The sequence below is a fragment of the Rhea pennata genome, chromosome 12 (assembly GCF_028389875.1).
Source record: "Rhea pennata isolate bPtePen1 chromosome 12, bPtePen1.pri, whole genome shotgun sequence".
In the NCBI taxonomy this organism is placed as follows: Eukaryota; Metazoa; Chordata; class Aves; order Rheiformes; family Rheidae; genus Rhea; species Rhea pennata.
Window position 1 is genome coordinate 6,068,297 of NC_084674.1, and position 19,225 is coordinate 6,087,521.

The 19,225-nt window shown below is 42.1% G+C and overlaps 1 protein-coding gene across 15 annotated transcripts in view; it reads right to left on the reverse strand.

Annotated features, from left to right (window-relative positions):
* Positions 1 to 19,225, reverse strand: part of MITF (melanocyte inducing transcription factor) — a 108,793-nt gene that overhangs the window by 50,283 nt on the left and 39,285 nt on the right. For 2 of the 15 annotated variants that reach the window (XM_062585270.1, XM_062585268.1), the window contains exon 1: positions 5,537 to 5,618. The exons of 11 other annotated variants lie outside the window; for them this stretch is intronic. In XM_062585270.1, the coding sequence (XP_062441254.1) occupies positions 5,537 to 5,592 (56 nt within the window). In that variant the 5' untranslated portion in view covers positions 5,593 to 5,618. Of the gene's footprint in view, positions 1 to 5,536; positions 5,619 to 9,591; positions 9,612 to 19,225 lie in introns of those variants that run through there. 2 more of the 15 variants (XM_062585272.1, XM_062585269.1) reach the window with 2 other exon arrangements.

Genomic DNA, 19,225 nt, shown 5'->3' on the forward strand with positions numbered 1-19,225 from the left:
TCTGCAGGACTTTGATACTGGAGCTCATGTGGAAAAGAAGTCTGAGAGGAGGCACGTGTAGTACCACAGCTAGGCAGCAAGACATGTAAGATTCCACAAGCAGAAAACTCAACCTCCTGTTCAAGTACTGAGCACACTACAGTCTTCCTTACTTGGAGGAGGAGGAGATCAAGACTGTTTTCCAGTACATATCCCAGGCCATACTACCAAGAAAGTTTTTTTTTTTTTTTTAATCTATGTTCCTTCAAGCATATTTAATGAAACTCCCTTGTTTTTCTGAGCTACATAGAAATTTTAGGACACACAGCAGCAGGAACATGCAAGCCCTGAATACAGAAGTGATATCAACATGCTGTGTGCTACTACTAGCTATTTTCATCAATGCATCCAAGTTTAAATAGTGTTTTTATCTAAAAGAAACACGTTCTAAATCTGCTATATAATGCCTCCCTGCCTGACAAGATGCTCGTTTCACAAGCACTGCAAATAAAACTGTACCAACACAGACAGTTCTTGTCACTCAGATTTCCTGTTATTTGTCACCTAGAAACCACAATGCCCTCTCGGAGGGCAGGGCTGTCTCACATTTAACACTTCCATTCGCTGTAATTCAGCAAGAGCAACACAGATCAAGTGTGGAAACAGAAAATTGTCTGAAAATCCTATAGATGTTTCATCCTCTAAGCCCGCCCCCTGCAAAACGCAGAGTCTTCTCTCCCAATCTCCGCTCCTCGTTCAGCTTCTCTTCCTTACTCGTACGTCAGCTCTATGGGATTTGTTGCAAAGCTCTGAGATCAAACGGAAGATAGCATAGGTTTCACCACCACCTAGTCTCAGGAAGGTAAACATGAAAAGCCTTGCCAGAAACTCAGTTTTCCCAGCAAAAAAAGCAATTAAAAACGTTTTATGTCAAAGGTTTAATCAAGAGAGTTTCAAAGAATCATACTTCTAAAGCTTCCTGGCCTTGCAGCAAGGCCCTTCAGCGCTGCTGCTGCACAGGCAGATATTCGCTCGTTACTGAACGAGGTGAGATGTACCGTAGTACGAGCCCAAATCCAGTCATGCAGATTCAAAACTCAAACTGATTCACCCAGGGATTATGTAAAGTCAGCAATGACACACGCAACAACAGCTTGATACACGATGCGATTTAGATACTTCCTGCAAACATAGTTTATGGATATCATTTAATTGCTATAAATGAAACCGACTCATCCTTTTGATTGACATACGATCTATTAACAGCCTAATAAGCATACGATAATACAGAATAAGAATTATCAGTTATGAATATCATGTGTAGATTCAATTAATCATGAAGTGATAATATTTTATTAAAGAAATTTAAATTACATATCCTTCACATAGGTGCGTGGGAAATATTAGTTACTCTATGTACAAATTATAACACAGATGGTTGTTGCATAATAAAAGGCAACTGATTGAAAACAAGTTTCTCATTTTGTTGCTACCAGATTAGAGATGCCAAACATATTTGAACCTAATCTACCTTTCCAGACACATACAGATGATTTTATTTGTTTCCTTGGGCAAAAAGCCATACTAGCCTTTTGCTAGTCAATTTTGCGTTCAGATTCTTACAAGCTGATCAGATAAGCTGTCTGGCTTACACATATTACTTTGCATTAGCGATATACTCTAAGAAACTTCTCTAAAATTTTAGAGCGGAACAAACGTTTATCCAGCTCAGCTTTACTTTTTAATTGCCGTTTTAGAAACAACATTTCAAAAAAAAAAAATCTCTAATATATTAGTGTTATAAGACAAATTAAAATAGTTAAAAATCCAAACCAATTCCTGAAACCTAAAGCTCTTCCAAACAGTACTTGACACAGAACTTTTCCCATCACCGTTCTGTGTTCAGGCAACAGACGTGGGATATTTTGCTTCTAATAGAATCTGACAAATGAATACCCGAAACATTTTGGCTATGTGCGTGCATAGCTGAACCATGTGCCAGAGAGGGTGATATCCAGGAGGAGACGCTCTCATGCTCTACGTAGTCCAATAGACTGAGAAGCACCTTTACCTGCAGCACAGAGATTTAAGTACAACCATACACCACTTCTCCAGGGTGTCCTGTAATCTTTACCTGGAAAAGAAGCTCTTGAGAACTTTCTTCACTGTGACAATTTTTTCCCCATTTATTTTGCTTTGTCTAAACTAGAATAGTGGATGTTGACTACTTTGACTTTAGTAAGGTTTTTGACACCGTCTCCCACTGTCTCTGGAGATCTTCAAGGCCCACCTGGATGCAACCCTGTCTAACATGCTCTAGGTGATCCTGCTGAGCAGGGAGGTTGGACTAGATGATCTCCAGAGGTCCCTTCCAACCTTACTGATTCTGTGATAACATCCTCCTACATAAGCTCAGGAAGTATGAGTTAGACAAGTAGACAGTGAGGTGGATTGAGAACTGGCTGAAAGGCAGAGCTCAGAGGGTTGTCATCAGTGGCGTGGAGTCTAGTTGGAGGCCTGTGGCTAGTGGAGTTTCCCACGGCTCAGTACTGGGTCCCATCCTGTTCAACATCACTGACCTGGAGAAAGGGACAGAGTGCCTCCCCAGCAAGTCTGTCGATGCTACCAAGCTGGGAGGAGTAGCTGATAGACCAGAGGACTGTGCTGACAAAAGGACCTGGACAGGATGGAGAGATGGGCAGAGAGGAACCTCATGAGGTTCAACAAAGGCAAATGCAGGATCCTGCACCTAGAGAGGAATAGCCCCATGCATCAGGACAGGCTGGAAGCTGACCTGCTGGAGAGAAGCTCTGCAGAGAAGGACCAGGGAGTTCCGGTGCACAAGTTAACCATGAACCTCCAATGTGTCCCTGTGGTCAAGAAGGCCAATGGTATCTCCTGGGTTAAAGAAAAGCCTTTGCCAGCAGGCTGAGGGAGGTGATCCTGCCCCTCTACTCAGCCCCACTGAGGCCATATCTGGCGTACTGTGTCCAGTACTGGGCTCCCCAGTACAAGAGAGGCAGGGAACTACCAAAGAGAGTCCAGCACAGGGCTATGGAAAATATTAGAGGACTGACTATGAGGAACTGCTGCGAGTGCTGGGCCTGTTCAGCTTGGAGATGAGAAGTCTGAGAGGGGAATCTTATCAATGTGTATAAATATCTTAAGGGAGGGTGTCAAGAGTACAGGGCTGGACTCTTCTCATCTGTGCCCAGCAACAGGACAAGAGGGAACAGGCACAAACTGAGGCACAAGAACTTCTATCCGAATATGAGGAAAAACTTCTTCACTGTGAGAGTGACAGAGCACTGGAATAGGCTGCCCAGAAGGGCTGTAGAGTCTCCTTCTCTGAAGGCATTCAAAACCTGCCCAGATGCAATCTTGTGCAATGTGTTCTAGGTGACCATGCTTGGGCAGGGGACGCTGGACTAGATGATTTCCAGAGGTCCCTTCCAACCTCAACCATTCTGTGACAGACTAAAGGTTGCCAACATTGCAATTCAAGTGCTTAGCGTGACCTCCCACAGGCATTATCAGCAGAGTCTAACACCCTTCTCATTCCAACACTCCTCCTCCTCTAGAGTCACTACTGTTTCCCTCAAAAATAAGTTGATTTGTACAGATTCTGCTTTCAGTCTCTCCGCAATGAAGTGAAAACTCAAAGATGCCTTCTTTTTGTTGCAGGTACTATATTCATGGCTGAAGCAACAAAACCCCTAGCAGCGTCTAACCCATCAGCTTGCATTGCTGGTTACTACAGAGGACAGAAAAAGGCGACACACCAAAAAAAAGAAGACAAAAGAAAAATAAATGCAGGAGGAAGCCAGATATTTAACAAAAACAAAGCACACACACAGAACTCTTCACCCCTATCTTTAGTCAAATCAATGGATTCAATGTACAAGAAAACTGCTACAGCATTTTCCCTGGAGCACTTTATACTTCATTCCTAAAACTTAGTAATTGATTGTGGGTTGCAGTGACACTTCATTCAGACATCCAATTGGCTGGCAAGCTTAAAGCATCAATGTAAAAAACTGTTGGCACTCTCTTACATCCTTTCACGCCAAGGACAGCAGTAAACCGACAGAATTACACAAACAGTGTGGAAACCTTTATCAACCTTTATTATAAAGTAAGGACTGCGTTTCAAGCTTCTATACTAAAGAAGGTTTCTGCCTTTAAAACATAATATGCTGACTGCTGTTTCACCTGCTTTATCATCTACGCCAACATTTTTTCTCTCCCTTCAACGCTTTATCCTGACCTACACCAGTTGGGATCTTCTCTCCTGCAGCAATACTGTCTGATCTAGGCAAAAGATGCACCCACAGAACAACTTTCAGTGCAACAGGAACATGTACCTCAATGCATTGAGAGCACCTGCTCAGAAAGGAAGTAAGGAAAAGATGTGAGCCCTCAAGGGTCCACCACACAAGTCTTAGGCAGATCAAAATGCAGTTTTATAACTGCCCAGGAACCGATGGTTGAATTAAAAAGAATTAATTTACTGGAAACACCTCCTGCCAAAGGAAAAAAAAAAGCACATGCACACAAACTTGATTTCATCCTCAGCTATGAATTTTCAATCCAAAACTACTAAATGGTATACAGGTACTTAAAAGAAATTCTAAGTAGTTGTTCACCATTTAGTAGTTTTCCATTTTTCTCCCTGTCTCTAAAACACACCTTCACAAGCTGCTGAACATAATGCTCGCTGAACTTAATGAAAAGTGCTCTCATGACCCAGGAGCGCTCAGTAAATAATTATTAAGCTCTGGAGGTGGCTTTTGCATGAGTTTTGACTTAATAAAATGCTGTAAGTTGATTTGCTTGAATGCCCCTTTACTTAGGGGCATAGCTTTCAGTATAGCTCAGAAAGCCTGATCACTGCTAGATTAAGTAACAAGGTAAAATGAAAGAAGTTCAGCCTAGAAGCTGCAAAGGTCACATTTTACAATTCTTTACTACTATTTCTCCTTAAAGAGAGATGAAGACCTGTAAACCTAAGAATATCCTCCAAGACTTCTATATATACTGGCTAAAATAATCACTATGATGCAACAAGTTATTTTTATGCCTAGTCTTAACCAAGGGGGAGAAGGAAAAAGACCTAAGGGGACAAGAAAGGGGGGACAGCACGGGGAGCTCTATAAAGGAGACAGCGTCCTCCATGTGCGCCGGTGTCTTCGCATTAAGAAATATACAGGTTGGTGTCAAAAATATGAACTCTGCGGTCTTTTTATCTCAGCCTGCGCAGTTTGTATTCCACAAAAATCCTCCATTAACCCTAAAGTGTTTGTTTTCTACCAAGTTTCAGAAGGACTTAAAGAAAAAAAAAAAACACACGCTATATGGAAGTATTTTATAAGCTTTTCCCTCCTAAAAAGTCGCTCTCATTATCTTAGCCCGTCAGACACGGCTGCCGTTGCTTTACAAAAGATAATGACCAGCTCCCCAGCACGGTATTTTTAACTCCCAGGACCAAACCTCCATCACCACAAATCAATCACACTCTGTGCTCACGGGGCCGTCGCTCCAGCAGAGCGTCACTTACGGGCAGAAGCTTTCAAAGGAGCACGGCACGAACATCTGAACTCTAAGAGCGTCCATCTTCCCCCTCCCGCCACCATCACCCCTTTTGGTCCGAGGGCTTCTGCCGGACGCCTTGGCGTGAAAGTCAAGCGGGTGCTGGCAGGGCCAGTGTCTCCAGGGGTGGCTCCAGATAAGGCCCTGGCAACACCAATCCCCGGGGAGCTGCACTGGCCGCCGTGCCGGCACCACAGACCTGTTCAATCCAGCACCTACCGAGGAGAACGGGGTGGACGCAACGCAACGTCTGCTCCAAAGAGCTCAACCCAGCCCAGGAACGCCGAGGCGGGCTCTTGCTAAGTCTCGCTTTGCTGCATTAGAGTATCGTGCTAGCCACTGCCTGAGGCTGATAGATATGTCACTGCAAGGCCTGCAGGAAGCAAAAATAAAAGCCCAGCGTTGTTGTGGGACTGAGTCATGAAGCTCAGATTTGTACCCACGGAGCTGCACTACCCAGCAGTGCCACAGACAGCAACGAAGGTACGGAAAGCCTGGGAGCAACCAACACTGCGGAGCAGTACGCACAGCTCTCTTCCCATTCATTAATCAAAACGGGTGTGAGCAGGCTATTAATGCTGGCAGAGGAGCGGATAAGAGCTGTCTGTAATCGCACAGGGGTCTTTATCTCCAAAGAGGCTACGGAAGGAGATGGTGCAAGACAAGTCTGCTTCTGGGAGATTAGCTCCTTTGTATTCAGAGCTGCCCCAGTGCCCCCCTGCCCAGAAAAGCCAGCATGTGCACCCGTAGCTGCATGGAGACTCTGATGCGACCATATAGACTCTTCATCTATCTTCAGGTCTGTTCAAAAAGGCAGAATCCCTCAAGGAGAAAATAAGCAAGCAGATAAGATACCTATAAACACAAACTTCAAGAATTTCAAGAGCAGCTGAAAGCATTACTAAATTTTGATTTAGTGTATTTCCTTAAGCTTTCAAAACTATCACTATCTTTGAAAAGATTGTATAGCAAAGAGGAACAAAAAAAATAAAAATAATTTTTAAAAAAGGCAGAGGCAGATTTGCCTTTCACTTGCAAGGCTTAACAGTCACCTTGTTAAAAACTTTTTGAACTGCTTCAGACACTGCTTTGGTGTTATCAGTACTTAACCTTTTTAAAAGAACTCCACATGCATTTGCAAAACATTTTACAACAAAACACCAGATAGCTAAAACAACCAAAACGTGATAAAATAAAAAACGAGAAGATAACACTCTACGAATAACTTCTGTAGTTCCCGATGTGGTAGTATAGAATTTACCTTGTTTTATCTGGGTAAACAGAGAAGATAATACTGTCGCCAGGGGGGGAAGACAAAGTATGATCACTAACTACTCAAAATCTGACTTCACATCACTTTTTCATTATAGCTTAAATTAGAAAGTGACATTTTATCGCTTTACACAGCAAGCTTGCAAGTTTGTTCGCACAGGCAGTCCAGCTGAAAACAGGACTCAACACGTTGCACGTTCACAGCTTCTGCCCTTCCTTTCTCTACTCAGGATCTCTCCAAGCTAAAAAGCCATCTCGCTCATCAAGGTTTACAGTACCTCCATAATTCATGATCTAAACCCTCTGTTCAGCCTAGATTTTCTGCTTACCGACTTCACTTGTTACACTTCTATTTAATATTTTCCAAAGAACATAAGGCAACTCCAAATCTCGCCTCGCACAAATGACACCCTCATTCTGGTATGCTGAGCAAACAACATCTTACAAGGCAAAACAGAAAGTGTTTATGGAAGATTTGCTTTAAATGATTAAAGAATCCCAACAGTCATAACGAAAACCACAAAGTGAATTCAGTGCTCAATATGAGATGGGTCTCTGGTATCAGTATGTATGACTTATTCATCCTAGTGAATACTACATTGCAAGGGGAAAACAATCCCCAGCCCATTACTGGGACAACTCTAACATTAAAACCATCTTGGAGAGATATTATGCAAACTTATTTCAGTCTCTAGCTACAGCATAAGCTGTTCATTGCAGGCCCTGATCAGAGAACATTTAGCAACTTTTCCTTCCAATAAAGCAACGCTAGATTGCAGAGACTAGAATTCCTCAGTAAGTTTTAAACAAACCTCAGTGTTATAGTCCTTAAACATTGTTTGCAGCTTTTATACATTTTTTTTTTGGCTAACGGTAGAAGCAGCAGGGCAAAGAGGATGGTTCATCACCAAGGCTGAACTACTGCAGCAGGAGAAGCCTTCATTCAGCAACAAGTTACTTTACCTACCATCTGGATATTTACACTGCAACTGTGTTTTGCAGCTGTATTTGGAATATTGGTGAGTCCTGCTGCCTCACAGCACTGGCATAAGGTGGGATTCATTCCAGCTGCCATGTGAAAAAGCATTACTGAAGTTCAAAACTTGCTACCTGAGGCCAAGCTAAGTGACAGTCATTCACTGGAGGAACTGCCAATCTGTGAACAGCTACTGAAAAGATGACCTGCTTTGGCCACTTCACACAACCAGTGAAATCCCCTTGCACAGGGTCACAGCTTCTGGGGGAAAAAAAGCCCAGCAGGCTGTTGGCTGATGTTGGTATACTACCATGGGACCGGCAGCACCCTTGGCATAGTCCCACGCTGCAGTGAGGGCCCCTGTCCCAGAACCCACCTCCTTTCCCTCCTAAGGCTGGCCAGAAGGCTACCTAGGTGAGCATCCTACCTCCAACAAGGCAACCAGGGAGCAGAAGAAGAACAAGGCAAGCACGTAAGGAGACTTCCCCAAGTCAGTGCCCAAATCCCAGCCATTCCCAGTTGAGGGATTTCCCAAAATGGATATGTTTTCTGTGCGCTTACAACCCTGAAGTGTACTCTGTGGGTCATGTCAGTCTCACCTCAGATGCTGCTCTGCAGCTAGCAGGGGTGGCTGGGGGAAGTCAAGCCAAGTGTTGATTAGAGGACCTCTTCATCTGCTGTGTAACAGCCCTAAGCTCTATTTTAAACCCCTGACATCTATATGAACTGCAGCCTTTCACAAAAATATGTTGAATTGATTTAAAGGCTGGAGTACTGGGGAATTCAAATATCCAGGGCCTCTACTGGCTGCTCCCCCTTCACTCTTTTTTAAAAAATCCTGCACCTTTTTTCTAGTCAAACTCTCATGTACAGCAGAGAAAGAGAGAAAGGGGAAAATAAGTAAATAAACTAATTATAGTCAGGGTCACACTGAAGTTGAAGAAATACCAAGCCAAAAACATGATACAGAATGAAGTCTCATTTAAAATAAGAACATGCAAGCAACATTTACACATCTTGATTTTGCAAAATACCAAAATACATTACAAAAATTCTTCCCCCCCCCAATCTATTCATAAAATACAACCCTGCTCATACAATGCCTTAATCTCATTTTGGAATCAATTTTGTATTTCAAAAATAAAAATAAAAATAAAATAATTAAAAAAAAAAGCTCTGTTCAAAGAGAGTGCAGGGGAAAACCTCCTCAGGAAGAACTTTATTCTTGAATCTTTTTTTTTTAATGAATATAGCTGCTGCAGTTTTAGAAAACCTAGAGTAAAACTGTCCAGTATTCACCATGTTTTGCAGAGTTTCATGACAATTAAGTGAGATATGCTGTCCACATGATTTGCTCAGCCAGACCTTCGGCAGGAATACCACTTCTTACTTTACAAAATACATGTAAGCGTGGGTTTCCTTCGGGAAAAAAGCAGCCAACTCCAAAATCACTTGCACGGCTTTTGTTAGTTCCTTTTAACATCTCCTGCATTGCCAGGAGTATACCACTTGAATAGCTATTTCTACTCAAGAGTTACAGCTGCATTTGCTGGGGAACTACTGCAAACTCCTGAATGACAAACAGGGGAAAGAACCAGAAAATGTTTCACTAGACTCTGAAGTTCATATCTGCCTTAGTTACTGTGACAAGAGATAAAGGAAAGCACTCAGTTTATAGCTAATAAATCCTGTAAAGACTGTACGTTAAGTCTGGATTCCAAAAACTGAGTTTTGTTTAAATTAATCTGGTTTGTTTAGCATTCATGGCAAAGTACCTGTAGGACCAACACCGGGGGCAGCAGTTCAGATTCGGTTATTTCAGACTGCATCAGATGACCATACAACGCCATGTCCATCAACCGGGTTGACAAACTTGCAGCGAAGCCTCCTGGAAGCACTGTATGGCTCCTGACCTGGTGGCATCCAGCAGCCGAGGGGAGCCCTGCTCTCCCTAAAAACCCCGTGATGCCGGCTCTCGGCCTCGAGCCGTCAGAGCTGCACTTCTGCGCAGAACACGCGCTTGGCAAACCCGCTGCTCAGAGCAAAACGGCCCTGCGGTTTCCTTCTCTCCTCTCTCTCCAGCACCAGGAACTAGTCCTTACTTAGCCTACTGCTTGAGACAAAACTAATCTTAGTACGAGGACACAGATTTTGCTTTGCTTAGAAATGATATTTCTAACTATTTATAATGGAATTAAAAAAAAACAATGCTAACCCCCTGTACATACACTGTGGTACATAATAACTGTTCACAGAAAAGGGGTGTCAACTGACTGAAAGCAGAAGTTGCTCAGTTAACACTTGCATAAAGTGCACGTTATCACATTTGTGAGTTATTAAACATTATATATGTGTGAGTGTGTGTGTGTATATATATATATATATATATATATATATATATATATAAAAACAAAGAAAAATGTGTCTGGACTACAGAAATCCATCAGCTTTAGGATTTCTTCACATTTTGCTAGCTTCCATAAATCCCACTTCTTGCTTTCATGCACTAGATGGAGCTTCATGTCCTAGTTCACTTGGCTTGCCAACTCGAGTTGGGCTACTTGCAGATTCCTACGCATTATGGATAAAAAAAGGCAAAGAGGTAAAGGGCAAAACACCCACCTCACTCAAAATAAACAAAACATGCAGAACTGCTTCATGAACGTCACATCATCAGGTCGGTACCTGGGCTTTAACTGTACCTGAACACTACAGTGTAGGCTGCAAATAAAGATAACCCCAAATCCCAAACCATGCTGCAATTTCTACCAGCCTTCACTGTGTCTGTAAGGCCCTAGCTTGAGTTCACACCTGGAAAAAAAAAAAAAAAAAAAAAAAAAAAAAAAAGATTATCTTGCTTTTTATCCCTTTACAAAGGTACAATATTTAAGCTCATTACTGAATTACACACCTGAATCGCTCATTATTTTGCTGGGATCTCCCTTTCTATTCCCACATGCTTTCTTTTAACATAAGCTCTTCAACACATTCTCTAGTAACCTGCAACATCTGCCATCATACCGCTGCTAAGACTCCACACCTTGTCATTTTAGATTCATTGCCCCTTTTGGGAAAGAAATCACTGATTAGAGTAGAAGTCCCCTTGATTTACATCTGCTGGATTTGGTTTGTATTGCTTCAGCAAATGGTTCAGGAGAAACAGCTCACTGTGCTACCTGGGTTGACATATTTTAATGGGGGGGAGAGAGTAGAACAAGACCAGCTGGACTTCTAGTGAGTTGGCACAACTCTCATTAGGATCTTTTTAAAGCACAGCAAGATGCAGTCCACCAACAGCATTTCTATGATGTACATGGCCACCACAGCAACGCAACTGTAAGAAGCGGCAGTCTCAAGCCATATTAGACAAGGTGATAGCAAAGAGGACAAAGAAGAATTAGTATCAGTAGAAGACATCTGTCTAAAATCTGAAGGAACTGAAGTTGAGGGAAACAGAGAGCCCACTTTATACTGGGAAGCAAGAAGTCTGGCATTTTAATCTCACAAAATGGAGGTTGACAGGGATGAGTGTTGCCATCTATAAATACAGCAGGGAAACAAACACTCAAAAAAGAACCACCTTGGCATTTTACCAAGCGATATGAACCAGCTGTGAATAAGATTAAATTAGTACCAGCAGCTATATTCTAAGAAGCAAGGTCTCGAAACAGTTTTAAATTGGAGGACTGACAAAAGAACAACCTGCTTCTTTTCCAATCAAGATGAATTATTTAATCAAAGTAGGTCACTGTGGAATGAAGTGCATGCTACGGGCCACAGCAAATCCCCTCCAGCCAAGGGCTCCAACATGACAGACATGACAAAGCAAATTCTTCAGCAGCACATACAAATCTAAAGTAGTGCTGGAATCAAGTATTGCACTAACCAGAAGCTGATGCCTTCACATACACATCAGCCTGGCCAAACACTGCTCTTCTGGAAGGCAAGAGTCCCCACTCCAACAAGCTGCTTATTGGGTCCCACTGCAATAAAGACAGATGTTCTTCCAGAGTTGCTAGCAGATCTGGCTTCCAGTGCAATATGCCCTGTAACAACTGGTGTGCTGGACTGCCTGGTAAGTTAAGCGTCAACAGCCGCTGTGCTGCAATTTCTTGGAAACCTTCTCTTCCCGCTCACCCCCACCTTTGGGGACTTTGTTGCCCGTATACTCTTGTACGTTAGCCCAGCTAAGTGAGCCAGAGTTCAGAAGTGTTGAACTGAAACAGTAAATAATAGCTCAAAAATGTGACCCCCCTCCCCTTTTTATCTCATTTATAAGTAACTTGAGTGCCTATGTCACTGCTTTGCAAGCAACTGACTGTAGTTTTGCAGACTCTACTTTCTGAGGAAGCCTGTTACACTATTCCCTGGATTTTGGCACTGAATCATGCAGAGACTTGATGAGGTTCAGTGCTTCTTTAACTTGGGGCAGCCACCAAATGGAATAGCAGGAGTCAAAGGATATCACTTAACTTCAAGTGCTAATGTTAGAAAAAAATCCAAAAATAGGCTCCAAATACTGGTCAATTTTTTTTCCCATAGAAAAGTTATTCCAAGTTAGTATTTCTTAATCATGCAAAAACTCCTGTCAAGTTATACAAATAACTGACATAATGGCACAAAAAGCAAGCTAGAGTTAGAAAACTATGTGGGAGCAGTGATGGAAGTGAGATGCTATTATTCATTCACATTTGGAACAGAATTTGCTTCAATTCCCATTTTTTTTCCTGTCAACCAACCCATGTTATCCAGTTTGACTGGCCTGCCAAGTCAGCTTCAGCAATGTTGCCAAAAGCAAATTTTCAAGTTGGTCACCAGTTTTGGACAAAGATGTGCTTCCTCATTAATCCAAGGAACAAAATAATTGATAAAAAGCACACCCACCATACCTTCTTCTCCTAGAAGGCTTCCTCTAGTTTCCACCCAATGGCTTCCTGACCAGCATATAGACACCTCTAATACTCCACATTGGACAGTCAAAACCAGTCAAAGTCAGTTCAAGCATTTCTTCAAGTCAGCATGCTTAAAACATACATATAACTTACAGCAGATTTTGATGGAGAAAGTTCACATCCCCACTTAGGGCATTTGCTTTGGCAGCAGAACTCACTCAGCTCACCTTCCCAGTACTTTGTTAGCAAGGCACCTTCACTGCACACCACTGTCATCATGGAGAGCTGAAGCTCTGATGCTTTAAACTCCCAGGCCATAACAGGCCAATCTACAGATGTGCACCTGCCCTCCCTTCCCTTAGCAGATACTGACATCCCAAAGACTGGGATCTCCTTCAACAGAAATACAAAACTAAGGTACACTTAATTCAGAAACAACTCCATGCAGACATAATGCATACAGAGAATTAATCAAGGGCAGATTTAAGAGGGACAAGGGAAGACAGCAGCTAGAGAGCCTAACACATACACATCATCAGAAAATATGCCATCACCCCTACTGCCTTTGAGCACAAAGATTTTGAGCAGAGCTTCTTAATTGACTTGCTTGACAACGCACACATTGGGCAGTAAAGACAGGAGTCTTTAAATCTCAGTATCATCCATCCTCTGTAGCCAAGAGAAGGTCGTGTGTCTTTAATTATCCTATGCAGCACGGACAAGCAACGTATGATGTAACCGAAGGTAAACCTGTCAGACTCTTGCAACGCCCATGCACAAGTTCAGCAGAGAAGAATCCTCTAAGCCCGTTACACCAGTATAAATAATACAAACCCTGGGATCTCATTACAGTTCATTATAATGAACTTGCCATCAGACATTTCCACTGAAGTCCAGAATAGAACAGAATGGAAATGCTTTCACTGGTCATCTAATTTCCACCATTCAGCTTCCAATGTTCTTTTAATACAGTTCAATTTATTCTTAAAAAAAAAATACAAAGCTTGCAACCTGAAGAACATCATCCTGTCTGGCACAGCAAGTGCCCTCTAAACACCACACATCAGTCCATCCATCCTGCTCAATTGTTTAAGAGTATTTGAGAGAAAGCAGAGAGAACCTACAAAATAAACAACGCTAACCTGAAAAAAATAAAGCAGATCTAATGCATGAGGGAATATGTTCTAAAGATCAAGTCTGCATCAGCTGTTTGAAATTGATGTCTTTAATATTTGAATGCTTACATATGAATTAAAAAAAACAAACAAAAAGGTGTTTCTTATTACTAAATGCTAGCTCACTGAATCTTTCCAGACCAATTCAAAAATTTCCTGAAACAAAAGCAAAAAGCCCTAAGCAAAACGAAGCAACTCTACCATCCACCCCCACCACACCTTTGCATGGTACCAGCAGGTAAAAGGATATTGCAAACTCAGCTGGAATAAAACACCCTTTAGCTGGTGAACTGTATGGTTTCCTTTTCGGAGGAAGAATAAGGGAGTTGTTGGTTGGCTGTTTCTAAACAAGGCAAAGACACCAGTGCTGTAATGGCCTTGAAAAGAATTGCACATGAAGCATTATCAATACCCGCAAGGGAGATACTGAAAACTTTGATACCAGCTGCCTTGCGATCAGTACAACTGCATTAAGTTATATCCTTCCTTATTTAACAAAAAACATCAATATGTTGCCATAAAACAAAAAGGCAACAGAAGACTCCAATTACAGTGAGTACAGAAGCTCTCAGTCTGAAAGGCTGAGGAGCACCTTCCACGCCCAAGCATAGGCTATCAGGCTGCGGTAGGAACAAGCTGCATCTGGTCCAGTTTGTCTCTTGGAGAGGTCAATGGCACTTGCAACATCACTTCATCAAAATAAGCTGGGAGTAATATCCACAAAAATCAAAGCAAGCCAAAAATAAAATCCCAAATACAAATCACTGAGCTATGGCAACTCTTAATGCCTTGTTTTAAGGATATTTTATGGGTAACGGCCAGGTCAAAATGCCCTGCTCCTGTGTTGATACTCTACAACCTAAATGAGGAGGGAGAACTTGTCAGTCAGTCACTTCACTGGGGCAACTAATAGCTACATGGATACCTTGGAAAACCTGAAGGAGTTGATCTCATCCAAAATCGGCCAATATGTTCTAGATTCTGACACAGCAAATCAAGCAAATTGAACTTCTACACTGCAGAATGCCATACTGAGAGTGTGAAATTTTGGCCCCTTTCAGTGCCAGATCAATTCAAACTTCTCAGTCTGCATACAAATTTTCGTAAATACATTAAAAAAAAAAAAAAGAAAGGTAGATTAAAACTCCTAAAAACAAAAATTCTTGCTAAATGCCTTGTGTCAAAGTATTGCCAATTGTAACTTTTTCTTGTTTTATCAGCCTGCTCCCAAAACCTTCACATACAAAAGCAAAATATTATTTACACATAGCAAAGAGAAAAGGAATCTGTTTTTTTAAAAAATTTGTACAAAATTCAAGAAATTTAGAAATTTACAATTTCCAAAAACATAAGTTACTTGATCTATACTCTTAAATGGCAGTTTCTGACCATTAGCAACATTAAATACAGATAAAGCCTTTTATTCCACTATCAGAGTGGAACTCAAGTTGCTGTAAGCCCTCTGATAAAGAAGTTCAATTATTTTTCTCGTGCTTATCTGTTATCTAAAAACCATGGACAATATCATTTCAACTTCAGAAAAATGCTGAGAGCTTTCTCCACTGCTGCTCAGCTCTCCCAGTAGCTCTCTGCACATACGCAGAGGTTTCATTCTCCGCCTCTGCTTCCCACTTCGGTCTTCTGCATTTCAGTTTTTACTTCTTACGTCTACTGTGCTTTTGGCACTAGAGATATTTGACTATAGCATTTCCCACTAAAAATCTGCCTGCCCTTACCACAGCTGAGGAAGCCGCACTGAAACAGCCATCCCAAGGCAGTGCCGGCTCCAACACGCAGCGCGTCGGCTGTGCAATGCAAGGTGTTCCTCTGCAAGGGGGAATGAACCGTGCGACCGACTGGCTGAACATTAAGAGCACATTAAAAAGTTCTTGTGCATGCTTGTTAGACTTTTTCAGAGAAGAAAACAAGCAAGCAAGCGAGGAAACATTTACCACTCTGAGTTTTCAGGGTGGTTTTTTGTTGGCTTTTTTTTTTTTTTTTTGGGGGGGGGGGGGGGGAATCCCCCAGTCAGGCCTTATTTTCATTTTATTCTTACCTGGGCAGAGAGGATAAAACTGAAAAAAAAAAAAAAAAAAAATCCCCCCACACCACACAACCAACAACACCAATCCAGATACTTTCATTTGAACTCCCATCCCAACTGTGATACTTTTGCAAGCCAATCACAGGAGTTTACATGTGAACACAACCTATGCGGAATTTAAAACAGACAATTATTCTATACTATACTATTGAAGCATAAAAAAAAAAAAAAAAAAAAAAAGGAAAGAAAGAAAGAAAAAAAAAAGCAATCCCCACAAACCAAGAACTTACCCAGGGAGCTCATTCTTTAACTTCTGTGATCCAGCCAGGTGCAAGCTCACACTGAACTGTTTCCAAGGGTCACAAAACCAGAACTGCCCCAAAAGGGCTTAGTAAGCACCAGCTTCCAGAAACTGGCTTCACTTTTACTCCCACCGTCCACATCCCAACCCCTGCTGCTACATGTGCATCTGCCTTTCCTACTTCTGCAAATGCAAACAGATGAGTAACTATTGCTGCTTTGTAAAACTCCCAAATCCATCACTAACAGCAGCTTTTGTTTCTTTTATTACCAAAAAAAGAAAGAAAAAAAAAAGCTTAAATGCTTGCATAAAACACGCATTGCTGGATGTTTTTTTTTTTCCCATTGATACAGTGCCTTTTTCCATGCAACCTTAAGCCCAGATCACTCAAGCAATTTATTTATGTGTATGGACATGAAGTGGAACAATTGCAGCCTCACTGAAAGGGCAAAACAAATAAATATATAAATAAATACAAATTTGTGCTGAAGTCCCCTTCACTCCAGATATTAAGAGCTCAATGGAAAAACTTAAAATGTAGATATTCCCACCTGCTGCATAAAACTGAATCCAACCTTAGAGTTGAGTTTTGCAAACTGAGCATCATTGCCCGCTGGTGGGTTGGACCACGCTGCTCTTGTGAGCACCCAAGCTAGCTCCTGCTCGCTCCTCGGAGCGGTGGTGGGGGAAGAAGGCCAGTACACAGGGAAAAGGAGAAAACAGAGAAGGGTAACGTGAGAGAAAAAAAGGAGAGGATATAAAGCCATCACTGTGAAATGACAGGGGGACAATCATGACAAAAAGCCTTCCTTTGCACAAACCCTGAACTGATTCACCACTAGTAACCGAAAACCACACACACAAAAAAAACCCTTTGTTAGAAAATTCAGATTTCCTCCCTAGAATCAATGCAGTTACAGGAACTCTTAAGCACAATAAAAATAAGTGGCTTACAAATAATCTCTTTTATTAGAAAATCTATCTTGTTTTTATTAAGAGAGACTTACAGCCCAGTAAAGGATCTATTTGCTTGCCTACTTCTTACATTACAAAGAATACTTCTGCACCTGGCTGAACAGAGGGTCTGCTTCACAGCTTTGCAGTTCAGCGATACGTATTTTCACATAGATCACAGATCTAACCTTAGCAACATCAAATTCAAGGCCTCTGCTAGCCAGCAGTTCCTGGAAAGGGATTCAAAGCTGCTGGGCTCTGGTTGCTCATCCAGGAACTCAAGTAGGCACCAGTCAAGTACATGTTCAACACTTAGATTAGGCCATAGTATTTACATATTGAGAGCATCCTGAAGCTCTCAGTATTTTTTTAGCCTTCTAATTTCTATTTGGCAATGGTTTATCCAATAATAATGCTGGGCATTGCATGGCAAATGATCTTTAAGCAACAAAAGCATTCTCTCATTCCCATGAGAGCCCATTTTTCAGTTTGTTTAAAGAATGGCACCATGAAACAGCTTACACTAATTACTGTTACAAAATAGGAAGCTGAATTATTAGGCAAGCTTCATCTACGTAACTTGATCTGTCTAAAAAGGATGAGACATGCGTGTCCAAGACGAAGGACTGGACTCTGTGACCTCAGGAATCTCTTTCAGAACTAAGTTTCTGCAACCAGGTTACTTCAGAGATGGATTTGCTCATTTACTATATGAACGATTCCTCTCTCCGGCTGAGGCAGCAGAGCACATACTCGTCAATAAAGCAGATCACAAAATACGCACGTAGAAAGCGAACGCTTTGGAGAGGGCATGATGAGAATATTACCTAAAATTAAGTTTCAAAGTGATAAAGCATATGAGTATTTAAGCTTCCTAGTGCGCTAGAGCCAAAGGCAGAGGGACAGGTAAATCTGGAGTAATCAGGCAGTTAGCAAGTAAGGAAACAGGGTTGTTACAAGCCAACAAATATAATCATTCCAAATTGCCTTTAAGCAGCATCAACATTGTTTTGGTTGCAAGTTTCAGAGGGAAAGAGTCTCTGCTATCAACATGATCAATAACACAAGGCGACAGCAGCCGTGCAGGCACTGCAACAGCTCCTCTGAAGCGACAAAACCATGCCCGAAGCACCGGCCGGAGCGACGCTGCTGCAGCCAGCGGCACCCCAAGCAACTGAGCCGGGGCAATACGGGAATTCACCTGTACGTGAATCATTAACAAGCGACGATTTCTCCATTACTCACAGCGCGTATATAGAGTTTCTGCGGGCAAGATTTGTTTCTAAAAAGAGAACAGCCAGCAACACGAGCACTAACGCACTCATCAAGACTCGACGTATCGTAAAAAGGAAAGAGGAAGGCCGGGCTGCCGGGCGGCGCGAGCCCGAGGCGGCAGCTAGCCGGGGAGGGCGGCGCGGGGCGCAGCCGCGCACGCCGCCCGGCCGCGCGGCCCCTTGGCACCGCACCAGGAAATTATTAACTCCTTCAGCAACACGGCTGTCAGGCCAGCGATGCAGATCAATAACCGACCTACAGGTTCCCAGTTTGACCTTTGGGCGGTCGTTCCCACAGGCCTTTACTCATCTCCAGTACGTACTCCCAGCACGCTTCCTCCGCTTTTGCTCTCTATGCTAATGAAAATAAGCAGCAAGAGGAGCGAGCTGATGTTCTCCGTCAACAGATAAGATTAGCAAGCTACTGAAGTTGCTTTATGAGGAATTTTAAGTGGTTTATAACTTATGCAAAACAAGAGCTAATCAAACACGGCAGTTGAGGATTTTTTTTTTTTTAATCCTGTTCAACACAAAAACGAATTTAAAGAAAAGATCGAGAAGGAAATATTCAGCTTATTATCAGAACAACTATTTCAGCTTAAGTATCAGTATATGTTGAAAGCAATCTGCATTAAGAGACCACACACACGCAGATCATTCTGCCTGCTTCCTACTAAACATGTCAAAAGCTGACATGCTCCTGCAAACCATTACAATTTCCATTAAACCAGATTTTAATTGCTTTGTTGGGAAAACAATAAAAAAAAAA